The sequence below is a fragment of the Melopsittacus undulatus genome, chromosome 7 (assembly GCF_012275295.1).
Source record: "Melopsittacus undulatus isolate bMelUnd1 chromosome 7, bMelUnd1.mat.Z, whole genome shotgun sequence".
Taxonomy (NCBI): Eukaryota; Metazoa; Chordata; class Aves; order Psittaciformes; family Psittaculidae; genus Melopsittacus; species Melopsittacus undulatus.
The window spans coordinates 9,141,311-9,161,574 of record NC_047533.1 but is presented as its reverse complement, the minus strand read 5'-3'; the positions used below and the strand labels follow the sequence as shown (position 1 = coordinate 9,161,574).

General features: G+C 37.2%; 1 protein-coding gene across 4 annotated transcripts in view; it reads left to right on the top strand.

Moving 5' to 3' along the window:
- ZFYVE28 (zinc finger FYVE-type containing 28) overlaps positions 1-20,264 on the top strand; it is a 151,588-nt gene that overhangs the window by 92,037 nt on the left and 39,287 nt on the right. For all 4 annotated transcript variants that reach the window (XM_031048432.2, XM_031048431.2, XM_013128909.3 and 1 more), the window contains exons 3-8: positions 3,823-3,960; positions 5,024-5,226; positions 6,920-7,009; positions 8,492-8,581; positions 10,789-10,890; positions 16,835-18,196. In XM_031048432.2, the coding sequence (XP_030904292.2) occupies positions 3,823-3,960; positions 5,024-5,226; positions 6,920-7,009; positions 8,492-8,581; positions 10,789-10,890; positions 16,835-18,196 (1,985 nt within the window). The remainder of the gene's footprint in view (positions 1-3,822; positions 3,961-5,023; positions 5,227-6,919; positions 7,010-8,491; positions 8,582-10,788; positions 10,891-16,834; positions 18,197-20,264) is intronic.

Genomic DNA, 20,264 nt, shown 5'->3' with positions numbered 1-20,264 from the left:
ACCAAAGGATGCATTAATGTCTAAAAAAATGCTTTTATGTAGAAAAATTGATCAAGTGAAAGATTTACTACTTCAATTCCAACTAATTGATTTCAGTTGCCTAAATTAGAGCAAAACCTCAATGCTACCGTGTATCCAAACCCAGTCCTTCTCAGCTTACAAAGCAGAATACTGTAATTAACTAAATTGAATGTTTCTTGAAGCTTCTTTAAAGAAAAGACTAATTTGCTTACAGTGCATTGGGTAGTCTGTCCAAATTGTCTGGCATCCTTCCAAGTTTCAAAGCAGCTGAGATTTGAAATCAGTATGGGAGCAAGTATTCCAGATTTCCTCTTTAGGTTGCTCTGATCAGGCTGTCTCGAGGAAGAGGAATGGAAAGTGATGGAGAATTGTTGGGTTTTTTTTGTTGTTTTTCCTGTAGTAGGATAAAATAAACCTTGTGGAAAATGAGAAAATTTGGGAAATGGCACACAGCAAACAGCAAAGAATTCACCTTGTAGAAATCTTTCAGCATTTATACACTAAATGGCAACGTTCCGTCAACTGTTCTTTCCTCAGTCTTCCTGTATCACCACTAGAGTATGCAGGAAAAGATGCTAATCTTTTTAATTAGCTTTTTGACAGAATGACCAGCTGCCTGTGTGAAGCCAGGTAATTCCTTACCTGCTGCTATTGCAGAGATTGATCTATTGTGACTTATCTTAATAGGCAAATATGTATTCAACTTCTGATTCCCTATGGTTTAAATTAAGTACTGGACAATTGGTCTAAGTTAATTATCGGTTTAACTTAAATACTGGTTAAGTACTGCACAATTTAAAAATAACTTTGTTTTTAAACTGACTCAGGAAGTTTGGCAGCCATGGAGATCTGCTGGTAGCTATTGGGTGTTCTGAAACAGAAACATCTAGAGATTATAGGAATATTGATGAAATGAGGAAGAATATTAAATATCCTTCAGGTGATAAACAAATGATATACTGAATTAGTATTATATTTGCTTTGTAAAAAGACAAGTTGTCTTTATTATATCCTGTTGCCTTCAGTTGCAATATTTGATTTTAAGTGCATTAAGGTACAAAATTTCATGATGCTTATAATTATGTCCTGAGATTATTTGGACAGAATCTTAGTATTTTTTTACAAGGTATAATGGTTAGAAAAACAGAATAAAAATACAGAACAGCTGCTTGATCTCGTTGCTTTACTTGATTTGCATAAAATACTCTTCAATATATGAGGAACTTCGAGTATGTAGGTGATTGTAAAAGGGGAATTTGATCCGTTGTGTAGCTCCTGTAGAATAAGCTTGTGTTTGAAAATAATGCACTAAAATAAAGAAGAGGAAAGTTTTTCAATACGGGTCTCATCCTATTCTGTGGGGTTTAAAAAAAGTTAAGAATGAAATTTGCTTTTTTCATATTCAGATTTGGTGGCAAGTAAAATAATTTGGGAGATATCCTAAAATAAAATGGAATCGGATTATTTAGAATCTGATATAATCAGATTCAAGTGTAATTCTTCCCAGAGTTCCCTGCCTTAATATTTCTTTGTATTTCCTGCAGCTTTTGTAAAATTTCACTGGTATGTGACCAGTAGTATGATAGTATGACTTGTTAGCACTGTATCTATCCAACGCTAAAAGATCTTTGCAAATGTCTATTAATTCTCCGAAAACAGGAATTTGGCTTTTTCAACCTAATGTGACAGCCTGTATTGCTCTGGTGATAAAGTGGGAGCTACAGGTAAAGCACCTGTGCTCAAAATAGACCAGTAATAATGGCTTTAAAATACATTGAGTGACTCGTGCACTTCTTCAGTTTAAATGCTTTAATCCTCACTTTCACTCTTTGCTCTGTAACTTTGGGTGAGAAGTGATTTAGGAGTTAATCATCTATGGGACCTACTCCAAAATACTTCTGTTTCCCAGCTAGCCCTAGCTAAGTAATGATGAGAGAAAAATGTTCAATACCAGGAATCAAGCAACAGAAGGAAGGAAAATAGGAGACTTGCCATTAGTCTGCTTTTTCTCACCCTAAAGCATCATACTAATTTGCACATGATTCCTTGACTTATTGCCATTTTATGCTGGAGAGGAGAGGTGGTGGCCGGCTGGCTTGTTCTTCAGCCACTGGTCTAGAATGGCACTGCCAAAACAGAGGCATCCTTGCTCTGCCTTTTTCCAGGATTTGAACTTAAGATCACCTTGCAGTTACACTAGAGAATATCGTGAGGTTGGTTTTTCCCCCCAGTTTCTATAATGGACATCTCTGTGGATTCCTAGGGATCCAAGTGCCCCACTAATCCTGGCAATGTGTTATACCCAGCAGAGAGAGAGGTGCGTCTCTAAAATTGTTTTCTGTGGGTGAATCTAGCTCTCTTGTCCTGTCTCCTCTCATACCTGCTGGCCATGATCTGTGCGTGGAATGCCATGGAGGAACTACAGAGCTTTTGGTTTCCAGATTTGTTTGTAGAGAAGATGGTTAACGTTGTCTGCCAAAGTGCTTTAAATGTATAGGATGTTGTTCGGGGTTTCTTGTTTGTTTTTAACAACTTCATTGAAATGAAATGTGTTACCTCATGATAGACTCGTGAAAAATACATTTATGTAAAAATGTTTTGTTAACGCATAAAATACTTTATACCAACGTGTAACAAATATTGCCAAAGGTTAAGTTATTTTGGATAGAGGCAAGTGTGATTACAGCATTAATGTTAACGTTATCTTGTGGCAACAGGATTTACAGCAGTTTGCACTGAAGTTACAGAAAACATGAAACTTTCTTGGTGCTACAAGTGTGGCACTGGTCTTTTTCAGTGTGGAACATTAACTAAAGGGGCAGGTTTCTTGAAAATTCCTGTCTTCTATTATTTTTTTAAGCATAGGGGAAAATAAAGCAGTGAAGTGTAGACTTAAAGCAGTTCTGCCTGTTAAACAGTTCCGCATAGAAAGGTTTGTTTTTATTTGTTTCAAAGATATTTTAAATGAAACATGTATTCTGTAAATAGCAGAGGAAGCATGAGACAGACTAAACATCTTTAATGAAAGCACTCAGCCTTTTTCATGCTCTGAACCTACCTTTATTATGTTAATCAAATTCCATGCAGTTCCCAGCAGGGGTATGTGAAAATTATCTTTTCAAATAAATGAATACAAATGACGTGCTGCAGATCAAGAAACTGGTTACAGGTCTTTGATCTTTATGCTGGTGCAGACGTAGATCAGAGCAGTTATTAATTCTCTGTAGCTTTTGTGGTGCCCCTTAACCCTCCTGGACAGCCAGGGGTTGAGATGGCAGATAGTACCAGCCCCTGCCCACTGGGGACTCAAGTGCAGAAGCTACCTGCTTTAGGCTCCCAGGATGAGTCTAAATTAATTCTATTCAACCCCAATGCTCCCAATATAACGCAGTTTCTAAGAAGTCTCCAGGGTACTCTCTCAGGCAATCTTTTGGGAAGAATAAAGTGCGTATCATTGGGGTTGGTGAGAGGAAATGAGAGGAGTCCAATTTACTTGTACTTCTAGTTTATTTACTGATAATTTACAGATAGCTGGCGGTAATGAGCTCTTTAAGTTATACCTCCTCATCAGAAGTCTCACCAAAGCAGTCAAAGTGCAGTGAATCTGAGGAATAGTCTAGGAAAAGTCAAGTTTACCACTCTTCTTTCTATGAATATTCTGTTTTCCCTGTGTATGTGATGACCGTTAAGAGTTAAATACAGCATTTTCTTTTGCACTAGAATTCTATTAAAAGAAAAAAAGACTGTAATTGTAGGATATCTGTGGGAGCAGTATATATACTATCCTATATTTTGTTTTAGGATAATGTTTTGAACATCATAAATCAAATCATGGATGAGTGCATTCCACATGAACGGGCCAACCGAGACTTTTGTGTTAAGTTTCCAGAGGAAATACGCCATGACAACCTTGCAGGACAGCTTTGGTTTGGAGCAGAAGTAAGTCTCTCATGTTTGTGTTACTTGGTGTTAATGGGCAATTTTTTGTGGCATCAGGCTGCTGAGAAAGGGCTGGGATTGCAAGTTCCCCATACAGAGCTGAGAAATGCCTCCTGTCCAGGGGAAAGGGGAGCGGACACAGAGCTGCAAATGGAGTGAGTTCAAAAAAATAGAGAAGAAATATGAGAACTTTGAGACTAGAAAAAAAGTTATATATTTTTTCAGTTAATAAAATATTTCCATTAATACAATAAATGTGATTTATATCAATACTTGTTGGCTTGCAATGTATCATAAAGGAATAAAGCCAGCAGTACAGATTAGTAAATAGATTGGGTTTAATAGCATGATTTTTAAAACATTTTATTAATGTGTTACAGTAAAAATGTACTTTTAATGGATGTCTTGGGGAGCTGGTCAGAGGGAGTCCATCTGTTACTCTTGGGGCAAGGAGTGTCTCAAATAGCTGCTTTCCAGAAACCTTGTCTTTATGGTCTTTCCTAGAAAATATATTCACATCTGTGTGAGGCAGGATACTCATTTAGCTGCATTCCTGGTCTGATGGGCAGTATTTCTGAAAAAAAGGCATTACCATTACAGAATTTCTGTTCTTTTTGTGAATAGATTTTTTAGAATCTATATTTATTTAGAATAGAATAGTGGAACAGTCTAGCCCAAGTCAAAAGTCCATTGATCGTGCTTAAGCTGGATTCACATCCTTCTTAAGCAAGCAATCCTTGTGTACATGGAGCATATCTCCTACCAGTCAATACTTATTGCCTAGCTAGTGCAAGAAGAGCTTTAAGTTCTATTGTCAGCTCAGTGGTTCTTGAACCTCTCTCTGTTCTCATGTCCCCCTGACTGAGCTGCTCCCTAACCTGTTGTGTGAAGGCTTATGACTCTCGGCATGTCAGTCTTAAAACTTTCCCTTGTTTGATAATTTGCAGAAAATTAGTGTTGAGTACTGCCCTTGTTCAGATATTAAATACCACATTTTGGGCTTTTTTTAAAGCATAAAAGTAACTTTGTAAAAACTAATATTTTCTCTCCATGTATTTCATAGTGTTTGGCTGCTGGTTCAATTATTATGAATCGTGAAATTGAGAGTATGGCTATGAAGCCGTTGGCCAAGGACCTGACCCGAAGCCTAGAGGAAGTTAGAAATATCATTCGTGATCAAGCCTTAAGGGATTTGAACTTCTACACAGAAAAAATGAAAGATTCACTGAAGCATTTTGATGTCCTTTTTGCTGAATTTGAATTAAGGTAAAAGATACAAAGTAAATGTGTTGTGAGCTTTGGCTTGGCTACTATCACTGCTTTGGGGTTTGTTCGGTTTTCTTGGAAGCTGGCTAATTTGTCCTGTTTTGTGGAAGAAGTACATTTTTTTATCATTGTATTTGAATTCTTCAGGAATTTGTTGTATTGTTAAATTTTTCCAGGGTAGCAATAATCAAAAGAAAACTAAATAACTTTTTAGCAATCAACATTTGCTCTCTCCAACTGAACTGTAATCTGCCATTTGCATACTAGCATATGGCATTTGAGGGAGGTTTTCCAAGACACAAAAGAAAGCTGTAAATCAATTCCCCTAATGTTTTGTTTGTTGAAGAGAAGGTGACAAAAGATATTAAAAAAAATATGATACCATAGTCTGGAGATTGTGAGGTTTTGTTCTCTTGTGCTTAGAAATAAAAGCAAGATGCACTCGGTGAATTAAAGAAGGCAAATTGAAATCTGATGGAAGTGCTCTTGCACAAACCATAATTAACCACAGGAAATGACTGATTTTAAAAATTGTGACTGAAAAATGGCTTGGAGGTTTATAGCACAAATAAAAATAACTACTTTTGAGATGAGGAAGTTAACTATTTATTGGATCAGAGGTCACATTGACCAGGTCCTGCATCGTGTTTCAGAATTCAAGCCAGCTTCCTGCATATCTGTTAGGTGTTTGTGGTGTGGACATAGTTACAGACAGGATGCAGAACAAGATTCTCTATGGATCTAATACAGCTCGTCCTACCCTCAGCAGAACAGGTTTCTTAGAATTGGGTAGTGGTTTAAAGTTTTTCGTAGACTTGATTTGTCTCCTATTACGGTTTGCCCTTCCTTGTTTTTCATATTCTCCTGCATTATTTTAGTCATGTGAACATTTTTTTTTCTGATTCATAAAACTGTCACTATATTGCTACATTGAAAAACACTTTAATTGAAAAATATTGGCTAAAAATGTGGGGTTTAAATGTGGCTTTGGGTGCAGACATTGATGACAGCCAGTAACTGGTTCTTCACGGTGCCTCTGCAGTTTCTAGCCTGTCCGTAATAACTCTCTGCGTTCAGCATTTTTCTTTGCCATTGTTTTGTGAACACCTTTTTCCTTTCCTGTGCTTCCTGTAGTCCATGAATGACTGATTAAGTAATACAGTAACAGAAAACCATGTTTACCAGTGTTTTCTACCTTGTGAATTAGTGCTTTTGTATGTTATTCCTCATAGAAAGTAGGCCAACTTTTAAATCTGAATTGTCTCTGCTGCATAACTGCATTTCAGTAGTATAATTTCAGGTTAAACTTTTCCAGATAAAAAGTGCATTTTAGCGGGTTTTTGTCTTAAGGAGATGCAGAGTAAACAATCTTCAAGATGTTGTAATAAAGATCCTTTGAGGACCTCCTTCTCTGTGCCACACAGTATGGAGTTCTGAAGGCTAAATGTGTTTCGTAATTATATTTCTAAATTACTACAGAGTTCTATTGCCTCAATTTGCAATAGGTAAATCAGCTGCATTTCTTAAATATTCCTACACTGCAATTTTCATAGTGAGCGCTGTCAAAATAAATACAAAACGATACAAGGAAAGTTAGGTTTCCAAGATGGTTTGTCCTAGGTTTGCTTTTTGTTTATGATCCAATTTGTTAAGGCATGTAAAACACTAGTATGTTATTTTATACTCTTCATAGTTACGTGTCGGCCATGGTACCTGTGAAGTCTCCAAAAGAATATTATGTACAGCAGGAGGTGATTGTTCTTTTCTGTGAAACTGTAGAGAGGTAAGTGTTTTACTGACGTGCTAGATTCTCTTTTCTGTGTTTACCTTCAGTCTGAACTGTTGTAGAAATACTTTAACTGTAGTCTTCAAGCATCATAAAACACCAGGTATTTTGCTTTTCTAGTAAGTATACAACTATAGTGTTAAAAAGCATTAAGCATGCATGCAGAGCACAATCCTGTGCTTTTTTGGGTTTTAGACAAAAAAAAAACAAACCCAAAAGCTGTTAATCCAGTGAGAACAATATTGTTGGTGTGCCTAGTTATAGGTGTGTGAATTTAAAGCATTTAAATAAGCTAAATCTGTTTAAGCCATCAAGACTTAATGATATTTCATGCAAGAATATGTGGCGAGATGATTCAAATCATCTGTGAACCTCTAGTGATCATCATAAACAACTTGTAAAGCCTCTTAAAAATCGTAAGAGGTCTGCAGCTTGACTCTTTATGTATGAAGTGATAATGTCAAAAAAAACCCAACCAGCAATTTGTAAGTTCTTTTGGGACTTAAGGGTGATAAGAAAAATGTGAATTTGTTTTGAATGGACAGTGTTGGATAATTTTTATTTACACACACACACACTCCAAACACACTTGGGGTAAGCATTGTTTTTAATGTCTTGTGAAGTAGGACCCTGAACCTGGTGTAGTCAGTACTTTCATTAAGGAATGAAGGAGTACAGAGCACACTGCCACAATGTGTAGGTGACACAAAGATCAGAGGTGTTTCAGACATTTTAAAATACAGGATTACAGCTCAAGGGTTGCAGCAAGCAGGAGGAGTTGCCTTCCATGAGAAAGCTACTATATATACATGTATTTGCCTAGTAAGAGGAAAAAAAGAAAAATAATAGAACCGTAGAACAATTTGGGTTGGAAGGGACCTTACAAATCATCTATTTCCAGCCCCACTGCCTTGGTCAGGGACACTTTCCACTAGACCAGGTTGTTCAAAGTCCATTTGCAGCTTTGGATAATCTGGCAGCGAACTGTAGGAAGGAATGCAGAGTGAGAGTGGGCCAAACACTGAGTCCATCTGCCTTTAGTACAAAGCAGTGCTTGCTTTGTGGTTGCTTTGCTGCCCACCACCAGCAGCATTGGCAACACAAGTTCTGAGAAGGAATAAGCAAAAGTTGTTTGCACTTTCATGGACCAGTCAGTGAGACTTGAGTGCTGTTTTGGGTGTTACTTTATGCACTGATACAGACAAATTGGAGAAGAAATATCAGGATGTTATGAAACTTATGAGAATATTGAAAGATTTTGAAGAAATCTGGAAAACCTGGAAAGCCAAATGAAAAGCCTAAACAGGTTGCCTTTCATCTAAAAGGGATCTAAGGTGTTTGAAAAGTCATTAGAGGACAAAGACATAAATGCTGTCAATTTTGTTTGGCTTGTAACAGGTTTTTTAAATATCTTTTCCTATTGAAATGTGTTCTTCAGAAGTTTAATCTCTTACTAAATAATTTTATTCTTCTGCTTAGAGCCTTAAGGCTTGGATACCTCACACAAGATATGATAGATGACTATGAACCTGCTTTAATGTTTACAATTCCAAGACTAGCCATTGTATGGTAAGTAATTTTTTAGCTATTTTCCACTCTGCCTCATTTAAAGATTTAGTGAAGATTTCAAAAACTTTGTTCTGAATTTTGGCATTTTTTTTCACCCGAGTTTGTACTTTTGTTTAAAAAAAACAACAAACAAGCAAACAAAATTGTGATGTTTTATTTGAAATCTTCACCAGTTTCATTTAGAATATCCAGAGATGACAAGAAAAAGGAGGTAGAATTTCAAACATAGAAGGCAGGAACCTGGATCAGTTCATCAGTCATTCTCTAGGAAAAAAATTAAATTTAAGAACATCAGTCTATGGAATGTCACATAGGCAGAAGTATTTTTGAAAGCACTTTTTTGTCACTCAAAAAGAGTGTGAGCTAAGGGTAAGAGTCTTGAAAACCAGAAATTTTCAACAGGAATTTTTCTTAATGACTCTACATTCAAAAGGAATTTTTGTGAGAAATTGCATTGACCAGAGTTAGACTTAGAGCTTTTTAAGGGAAGTATTGACGTGTAATTTATGTGTAGATTCGTGTGTTGATCGCTCAAGACAACTAAATTAAAACACTGGTTTTGCTTCATGCAGGTCTTGCAGTATCAAACAAATCAGATGCAGTTTTCCTAATGAGTCTTCATGACTTAATAAGGTAGCAGTTACTCCTGAGTAACTGGAGTAAAGCCCATGTGTTTTTAATATTTTACCATGGTGAATGTTTTAAAGTTAGCTAATGCACCCAGTGTAATTGAGGGAAATAAGAAACCTCAAATCCTGAGTGTAATACAGTTCTTCTCAGGAAATCCCTGTGGCCCATTGTTCCTGTTAAATAGGACACTGTCTGTAACTCATTCTAAAAATAATAACAGTAATAATCTGATTATCAAAAGACAACAGGAATGTGGGAACTCAGTTTGAAGCTGCTGGAAGACACGATGATGAATACATCATGACTAACCAGAAGTCCGAGTACTGTCTGGAAAATATACCATGTCAGTTCCAGATTACAAAGAAGAGCTGAAAGGGGGAAGAGGAAGAAAGTTTAACTGTTCCTAAGTATTTGATTAGTGTTTCCTAAGTGATTTGAAAATAAGTCACCGCCATATGAAGTTCCATAGAAAAACTACACGATCCAGATAGTGTTTTCTGGAAGGAATGCCAGCCTTTTGCTAGGACTGTGAAAGGAGAAGCTTTTAAGTGCAAGACAGATGCAGTGCAAAGCTGTCCCTGTTCCTCTGGATAATTTGGATGCAGAGTAGCTAGGAAGCTCTCTGAAGCAACATGTGATTTGAGTGTAAGAAAAAGAATGTGTCTGAAGTACCTTGAGTAGCTGAGCACTGACTGTAAGGGCAGCAAGGAGAAAATGGCATGGGGGAGGGAGTCAAGAAGATTAATCTGGAGTGTGAGAATGTGTGATCTATTTGCCTTTGAGAAAAATGCATTGGTTTTGCAGTGGGCAGAGGATTAAACAGTTTTAAGCAATGGTGCCTGGTGTGGGTGGAATCCACTCTCAAACACATTACAATATGATGCAGCAGATATGGTGAGGAAGGTGAATTTTGTTTAATCCCTGCCACAGACAGGTTTGGGCAGTAGTGATTTGGTCAGGAGGAACTGTTGAGATGTCTACAATGAAGGACAGAGAGGCTTTCAGGATCCTGAGCTAACCTTTTCCCAGGGGAGTTTCTACCAGTGTTGAATTGGTTTAGAAGCATGCTATTACCAAAATGTGTTTTATGTGATTTAGCAAATGTTTCTGCATTTGCCACATGTTAATATCAGGTTGTATTTATTTTAAAGGTAGAAAAATAGGAGTTAAAGAGTCAACTATCTTACCTAGAACTCATTTAGACTGGAAAGAAAAAGCCGTTTGCAGTCGCTCAAGTCAGCAGCCTTTCCCAACTTAACTGATAATCAGTTTCTTAGGTTTTATTTTTTGATGGGTCATTATGCTGCAGCGATGAAATAAATGTATGTTCATCCCCTTATGCTTCCGTTGTTTTTTCTCATGATTAAAGGGATGGACAGAGGGGATGGGATGGTTTTACTATTGTTTTAAATAGCATTTAATTCTAACAGTGTGTGAACAAGACAAAAGTAAGATAACAATATGTAACTTGAGTGTAGTTCTAATGCTTACTGCTTTTCTGACTCCTTATTCAGTAGTTGCTATGTGTAATCAAATTGTCATTTTTGTGTGTGTTCATGCATGTGTTTGCATTACAGTGGCCTTGTTGTCTACTCTGAGGGACCATTAAATTTGGACCATAAACCAGAAGATATGTCTGAACTCTTCAGACCTTTTCACACTTTGCTAAGAAAAATAAGGCAAGTAGTAAAAGATGGTTGCAGCTGCTTCTCTTTTGAAGTGAAAGTCAGATGTTTAAAAAAGAGCTCTTAAATGCATAGAAAAGTGTTTGTTTTGTGTTAATCATAAACTGCATTTTCCTCCTATCTGCCTGATATACCCATGAAATAACCAAATGTAGTTTCTCATTTCATGGGAATTTTCTTAACTTTTCATCTCTTTGATAGGTTTTGGGGTTTTTTTTTCTGAATATCATTTTATTGCATTTCAGATTTTCCTTATGGTTGGATGATTTCTGAAATACTAAAGTATTTTTGGGAGATCCTGTTTCTAATTAGGGTCATTGTTTCTGCTTAAGTAGGCTTATTACTTTTTCTCATTATGTTTATAATGCAATACTCAGATCATTTTAAATCTAATAGAAATGACTACCAGTTCTTCATATTGTGGATCTGGTTTTACAGGATATATATGCACACACCTCTCTTCCTACTGCTTCAGTCTTGGTAACTATTGGAGATCTGGGCTTTGGCTCAGCTATAAAGGGTATTAAAATATTTCTTTCTTAGTTGATGTCTTTAGAAGACTGATCTGTTACTTTGGAGAAATCAAGCTGTATCTTTGCAGGATCTTCATATTCTCTTTCTTAGAATTCACATTTATATACCAACTGCAAATTTTGTTCCTAGAAATCTCTAGAGATAATTTGGCAGAGTTTTTTCTTTCCTGTGTTGAATTTTCACCTCTTTATCACTTTCCTGGTATGCCATGATGACAGTTTGATATAAGAATAGTTTTCATGTAGATAAGTTTATCCAGTTTAATCTCCTCTCACCCATTACAGGTGAGGCATCTCCTGAGAGATAATACAAGCTCTATCAGCGATGGTTCAGAGAGGAGCCTATTTCTGAAGTTAGCTTTTGTAAATAACCACACCACATCCTTTGTGTCCCTTGAAGACTTTGTAGTATTTCTCTCTAGAAGTGATACAGTTTTATTTTTAGGAGTATTAATGATATTTATCTTGAAATCTCAGAATGCAAGTTTACGAATCAGCATGTTTGGGTTTATGGGGTCTTTTGAGTCGTATGGTTTTGTAAAACGATGAGTAAAAAACTACATAATTTGAGGAGTTGGGGTAGTTGTGGGAGGAATCTTAATGGTACTGGTGCTTAAAAAGTCCATGAAGTTTACATTAAAATACCTTATTCCCAATATAATACTATGACAGAAATTTTCACCAGCTGGCTAAAGCCAAAATACTATATAAAAGCTAATATACTTCTCATAGTCTGTACTTTCTGCTTACTCCTTATTTTTCACAACACAGAAAATGAAAATCAATGAAGTCAGTTTATTGCTTAGTCTATTTAATTTTCACTTCCTCTGAACTTAATGCTTGAGTTGAAAACATCATTAGTAAAATGCTTGTTTGGTCAATATCTACAGATTTCAATGTAAAGTGTAAAAAATGAGAATACTCTTTCAGATTAATTTTTGGAGACAGTTCTGATATACTTTAAGACATGTTTGTTCTGTAAAGAGCATTAAGAAATGCAATATCACTTGTTGGGGAGACAAAGTTTGCAAAGTGTTATTGAGATCATTTTTCAGAGCAAAAATTTAAGGTAAAATGTATGTGAAATTTTCTCTGGAAATCTCTGTATTGAAGGAATGTCAAGGAACTCAAATACTTGAGAGAACTGGGCCCAATGATACTTTAGCAATATTCTTAAATGAAAAATACATTGAATGAAAATAACAGATACAAATAGCTGTACACTTCATGTAAGGTAATTACGTTACTTTTAAAACACTTAAACTGTCTAGGTTAGATTTTCTTGGTATCACAGATTTTTTTTTTAGCTCATCAGGCTGCACTTGCTACCTAATGAGCATGTTCACAGAAACCTTATAAGGGAGGATGAAGTGAGATATTTGATATTGATATTTCTTCTCTACAGCAAAAAAAGGAGCATTTTTCCAGGAGTGTTTCTCCAGTCCCCATCACCAGTAGTTAAGTCAGGAAAACAGATTTGAGTAGTCTTCTGTTAAAATAGTTGCATCTTCTGTTCCAGTTCTGTGCCTGATGTAAGAATATAGAACATCATCTTACTGCAGAATATGTTCACATCCTAGTGAATTTCTCTTTAAAGTTCTGTGTTTAGCCAACTAAATATTTTAATTCATGGAGAAAGGCCAGAGCTGATTATTTATTTAGGATAATACAGTTTAAAAATTACCTGTAATTCTACAAAATAATGTATTGTGTGAATCCATTTAATTGTGTCAGAAATACTAGAGAAAAATACCTATTGGCCAAGAAAATTTTTGGTATCCCATTGGTGGCTGGCAACTTTGAAAGCAATAGATATTGTGGAGACTCTCTGAACAAAAGTAATAAGGAGTCTTGTTCAGGTTTTGGTAAGGTCAAACAGCAAATTGTGATTTTGAATGTTTTAGTTATTACCTAAGCCAGGTGCTTGTGTTGACTTTTATTTTAGATAGAAAACACCAGCATTGGTATTTTATCCATTGAACCAATGCATAGTTACATAGTAGTGTTTTTTCTGTTTCTTTTAACCATGGCTCCTTAAACCGTTTCTGCTAAATTACTGTAATTTGCCTTGTAAGTATGCAAAGCAAATCATCTGGTATATGCATAGATATTTAATTTAGATACCTGGGGCACTGAATGTTCTTGTGATTAAAATATTACTTGTACTATATAGATATTTGAGGCTGCTACAGAGGTCTTTAGAGGTGAGCAGATTTGGGATTCTGCATTACTCCTCAATTCTGCCCTTTTATCAGAGCCCTCTGCTTACCTGGTCTTGTTTCTGGACTATTACAATTCATGGCAGAGTCCCTATGGATTTTGGTGGTGCAGAATCAGAGGGTCATACCATTTTAAAGACACTGAAACCTTTCTGTATCATTGACTAGAAATCAAATGTAGTATACTTGTGTCAATGTGTTAAAGAATTTAGGGGTAGTTAATGAAACTCATGCTTTTAAAGTGTGCACAATGACTGGGGTAAGACTGGCTAGTTTTTCCAAGATGGCTGTATTTAAAACTTTGAGTTGATTTAAAAGTTCTGCAGTAAATGAATACCAGTGATACCTATTTTATATCATTGTGGGTTTCTGATTCTTGATCTGTCAGAGCAGATCGGTGGACTTTGTGCTAAACTTAACTCAGCACTGCAGAAGCAGGAAGATAGGAGTTGCATTTCTGTACCTGCATTATGTTCTTATAGTGGCAGCTCTGTAAGATCAGTTGTTTATGCTTTGTTCAGAACATGAGCTGAAGCACGGGCTGGCATTAACAGCAATGCTGTTTCTAAAAACAAACAGCTCAAAATTCTGGTCAGAATAGGAGCAAAGTTAATGGAGGAGGCTTGGAGAATGTGCAGGATCGGTGCACTTGGGGCTTGTGGCCCTGCCTTCTATTGAGACAAGTTTGTCTTTAAATAAACATCTGGCCTCAGATCTTTAAAGAAGTAATTTCTGCACCCCAGATATTGGCAGTAGAGTAAAATATGTTTATTGGCTTTGCAGTAGGCAGAGTAAATTTCTACTGCTGCTCATGACAAGCAGGATATATCTTAAGAACTTGCCTTGTTTTTCTGCCAGCGGCTGTAGCCACTGGAAGAAAGATGTTCCTCATATTTTCAAGGCTAGATTGCCTTCCTGTGATACTGTGCCAAAAAGAGTAAAAGCAGGTGAAACTTCAGTGTGTACTGGTTTTGAATTCAGTGTTTTATAAAGCCTCAGTGAGAACAAAGCTCACCACTGCTGTGAGGGTGGGTTGCAAACACTGTCTTAACCCATGGCTTCTGAATAATCGTAGAATCATAGAACAGTTAGGGCTGCAAAGGACCTCAAGATCATCTAGTTTCAACCCCCGTGCCATGGGCAGGGACACCTCACACTAAACCATGCCACCCAAGGCTTCATCCAACCTGGTCTTGAAATGAAAGGAGAGGGAGAAATGCTTTCTTCAAGATGAGCTCAGTGCTTGCTTGGAACCAGTGATGAGTTACAGACATTTCAGCAGAGAGGAAATGAGCTGTGGAAGTATCTACAGCTTAGTTAAATCTTACGGTTTAATAATGGTGCCTAATGTTTAGTTTTAAACTTTCAGTAGTGAGATTTAACTTTTCTCTCTGTATAGTCATTGACTTTAATTTTCTTCTCAATATATAAATAGGCATTTTAAAACATGCCATGTTCCTAATGTTGGCAGTGAATCCTGTAGAATCTAATATACAGTGTATCAAAAAGATGATTATTGATCAAACATTCATCACCTTGCAAGGAAACCTGTGCTCAAACAGTTCAGTGAGATTCTTTATGCAGAGAAGTGAAGATAATTGTCCAGACCTCTTTCAGCACAATCTGTACTTGTTAACAGCAAAATTTCTGGTGTTTAAATTAGGCAAATGAGCATATTTATTTTGAATTTAAAGCAAGATTATTTCTCTGCTGAAATAATGGGGCTGGTGGGCTAACACATGTAGTCCACTGGTTGTGTATAGCAGCTCTTGCGAGGCCATATGGATCCTACTTGCCTAAGAAGACAGGAGGACTGTCAGCTGATTTCATTGATTTATTTTCTTTAATAAAGCTTTATTACCCTTAAGTTCCTTAAGTTTTGAGGTGCTGTTATTGGCAGAAACAAAGTTCATTGCTCAGGTCAATGAAGCTAGGCAGCCTAAGTAACTATGTATTTCCAGCCTTTATTTACAGTGTATGTGTGAAACCAGTATTGGACAGATCTGAGCAGTCAGGCTTTCTGGCCTGACCCCAGAATATCTAATGCTTTTCATATCTTTACAGAGGGACAAGCTTAAACCGTTGACTGTTGAATTTGTATGCTTACATTGTTGTTTGTTGGGGGTTGTTTTAATTAAAAACCCAACTGTTTCTAAAATCCCCCATTACTTTGTTTCTGTTCAGCAGTAATGAAACCAGCCCTGTATTATCAACAGTTTTGAGTACAAATCCAAAGCATAGCCTCATACTAGCTACTGTGAAGAAAATTAACTCTATCCCAGCCAAAACCAGCACACTGTGGTGTTTGAGGCAGGAGAGAGCTAATTTCCAATCCCTGTTTCAGTGAACAGACTTGAGAACATCAGTGTTGCACAAGCAATATTACTATTTTTAATGAACTCTTTTTATCTGACAATATAATGGTGTGAAACTTCTGTGGTATTCTTTTGTACAATAATTTCTAGAATTTAGTGTGAAGGATGACAGATTGGTTTGCTATTCAAAGACAAATTTCTGAATTAGAACATTAAATATGTAAAGGGTGGGTGTCAGGATGATGGAGCTAGGTTTTTTCAGTGATATCCAGTGACAGGACAAGGGGCAATGGGCGTAAACTGGAGCATAGGAGGTTCCATGTTAACATCAGGAAGAACTTCTTTACTGTGAGAGTGACAGAGCACTGGAACAGGTTGCCCAGGGGGGTTGTGGAGTCTCCTACGTTGGAGATATTCAAGGCCCGCCTGGACAAGTTCCTGTGTGATGTACTCTAGGTTACCCTGCTCTTGCAGGGGGTTGGACTAGATGATCTTTCGAGGTCCCTTCCAACCCTTGGGATTCTGTGATTCAAATGACAAAATATATTTGCAGATAATACTTTCACTGTAAGTAGGTGGGGAGGGGGAAAGGTCTGGTTTGGGTGTATTTTGATTTATTTTGGGCTTCATTACAAGGGCGTATATAGTTTGGTACCCTGTATTTGCATAAGTAATGTCAAATTCACACATCAGCAGTCACACATGTTCTGAATACGAATGCCAAATGCGCTGTGAGTTACGCAGCTGAAAGTCCTCTGTGCCCTCAAGTTCTGGATTTCTGTAGTAACAGGAAAAGCTTTTTAAAATCTGTAACATGAGTGCTTCCTATGATTGTAAATGCAAAGTGATGTGTGTATGTTTGTATTTTCAGGGATCTACTTCAGACATTAACTGAGGATGAACTGCATACTCTGGAACGTAACCTCTGCATCTCTCAAGATGTGGATTTTCCTGTCAGAGCGGACCCTGAAGTACCCTCTGTCATTACACCAGTCATAGCTGCCACTTTGCCTGCTAAGGAGTTTTCAGCAAAAGCTGAAAACACAGAGGCTGAGCTGGCTTGTTCTATGCAGTATGATGAACAGGAGCTGGAACAGCTGAATAGGATGGTACACAGAGTTGGAGATGAAATGTCTTCTCTGCTTTCCCCTCCAAGCATCTGTCAGTCTCCAGCTCACAGACCTAGCCTAAGAAATAGTTCTAGCACAGAAGCTTCACCAACAAGACACCATCTTGACAATTTGACTGATGAAGAGGATAGAGTGTTTTTTATGGATGACCTAGATGGAGCAGGAGAAGCTCTTGCTGGGTTGGATTCAGTGAGTGATACTTTTGCCTGGGTGAATAACCCTTGCCATGATTCACAGCAGAACCTGCAATATAGAGATGCTTTGCTGTATGAGAACGGCCATCAGACAGAGGAAACTTTGCTTTTAAAAGATGCTGAAAGTGACTTAAGCAATAATAACAATATTGAAGATAGCAAGCAGATGTCTGGTATTTCAATTCAGAATTCATGCAGCTGTCTAGAAGGTCCAGACTCACAGTTATACCTCAATGGCTGGGATGCGTATGCTGATGACGCAGAAACGGCAGAAGTCATAGCTCATAGGACAGGTGGAATGAAAATATCTGCTACTGTAATATTCAATCCTAAATCTCCTTCTAGCTCGGAATCCCCAGTAATGACTCCAGAGGCAGCTATTAGTTGTGTTCCTGGATCTGCTAATCCATTAGCAAATGAGGAGGATGAATCTCATAAACTCAGTATAGCTGCCACAAACTGTCTAATTAATTCTTGTGTGTGCTGTGGCAGCTGTGAAGACAGCAGGGAGGACAGTGTTGAAGGTTTAAAGACTAAACATTCTGCGGGAGGTGTTGTAAATGCTTCATACACATTAGTAAAGTCTAAGGAAATGGACCATGTAGATAATTTGGACAATTCAGTCCCTGCACAGGAAACATTGAGTCCTGAAACTTCTGCTTTGTTAGCAGAAAGAGACTTTGGCAGAGAAGAGCAAAAACTGCCAACCTCCTCTAAGTGCCTGGCACATTCCTCAGGTTCACAGGTAGGAGCAGAAGGTGACTCACAAGGAGAAGCGGAAAGCATCTCAAATCAGCAAAAGAAGTGGGAGAAGAGAAAACAATTGTGTGGGAAAAAAATGGACAACAGTGAAGATACTAATAGTGAACGAATGTCAAAAGAGGATGTAAAGTCAAGATCTAGTTCAAGGTAAGAGCAACTTGGTGTTTTAGTAGCAATTTGCACGTAAATAGATTCCTGTATCCATGTACTTTAGTGATTGCTGTATAATTAATATTGATTTTAAAGAAAATATGTTGCAGGATTAAAGAATTTTTGAATTTTTTTTTTATTCAAGTAGCTTTTTATTGGACTTCATCATCTTTTTGGGAAAACATTTGGCAAACACCTGAATTCTAATTGAATGATGCTGCTATATCGTTGAAATCAATGTTACATTGCCAGTTTAATGTAACAAAGAACTGTTAAACATTAGCTGGGTCATTACCTCTGTTGTACACTGCTGTTTTGCAGGAAAAGTATGTGTGGCAGACACTGAATAGTTAACTTCTGCATCAGTGCACAGAATTAAATTGGGATCTAAACACATCATACCTTATCTTCATTTGAGAGCATGGGGATCTGATCATGTTGCCTGTGGGCATGAGTGTATTTGTAAATGTCTGTGTGCTGAAGGAGTCTAATAGAGTGCAGAAGCAACTTTTAAACCTATTGGACCATTTCAGCCAAAGCTGATAGAAGAATAGAGGTCATAGATTAAGGTTTTATGTATTTAATGACAATAAGAAACTGGATAACAGGGGGAGACTACTAATAGTTGTGTTAAAGAAAATGCCATGCTTCAGCTCAACTTCGATTAGACAGTAGTGATCCTATATACATCAGTAGGAAATCAGGCTTCATTTTCATTTACTGTTTAGAGAATAATCTGTTTTGTAGTGACTAATGTCCTCAGTTTCCCTGAAGTATTAATATAATAAAGCAGAGGGAAGAAATGAAATAATTTTTGTTGTTTGCTGTATTTCTGTGTCAGTTTTCTTCCTTCATGCCTTACTGTGTTAGTATTGTGGGGCTTGTGTGAGAGATGCAGGATCTGTCTGTTACATGTGTATAGAGTTCGGGATAATGCAGTGGGGGTAGCTTGAACTATGAAGCATTTCCACAATATAAAGGCTACAGAAATAAACATTTGTGTAATAACATGCCAGTAGAATTGTGAAACAATTTTCTGGTAGTGGAAATAGAATCAAGAGTTCTCTGCATGGAAATCAATTCCTCTTAGAGGTAAAACACAACATAAATGCACAAAACTCATCTTTAGAGAAGGCAAGTTTATCTTCTTATTCAAAGTATTTGCAAACTTAAGCTTATAAGTATGATCATATTCAGAGCCTTACAACTGGGTTTCTGAATGAACTTCATTTAAAGTTACATTCACAAATCCCGTTGACATTTCACGCTTCTGCAACACTTCAAGTGGGATATTGCTTAGATGTAGTTACTCTATGTTTAATCAGTGTCCTGCTAATGCATAGATCATTCATAAGACACTGACAGTCTGCCTACTGATTTTTGCCTTGGGTTGGGTCAGGTCTTAAGTGAAATTTGTGAGAATAAGTCTGCAAATAAAATTATAAATTATTAATAAAACTATACATAAGCTTCTTTTTCAGCCTGCCATGGTTTGTGGATGCAATAAACTCTTATGTCAATGTAATTGTCCAGCCTCTCTTAATATTGTGTAAAAACTGTGCATGAGAATTGTCCTTTCACAGAGTTCTGTAGATTTGTGTTCCTCCCTGTCCTTCTGTTTGCTCTGGATCTGACTTTTCACAGCTTCATCAAACAGCTCCTAGTTGCTGCCTGGCCTCTCTGCACCAGCTGTGATTTTGTAGAACTCGGTCACACTTCACATGCACGGGTACTTGTTCAGGCTGGGAAAGTCACAGCCTGCTTGATCAGAAGTTGTCTGTACTTTTGGTCATTCCTCTTGTCTTGTTCTGAATCTTTTTCAGTTGCAGTATTTCCTTATAGTGGTAGGTGAATCAGAACTACACTTACTGAAGATATAAACAAGCCATGGATTTGCACAGTGGTGTAATTATTTTCTGTTGTTTTTCCAGTGGCTCCCAGTATTTGACTTTGGGTTTCTGTCACGTGGTGAGCTTATGTTTTATTGAAATTGTCTGCCTGGGCTCCAAGACCCTGCTTGAGCTCAGGGGCTGTTATTCTTTACCTGATGCTAATATTGTTCTCC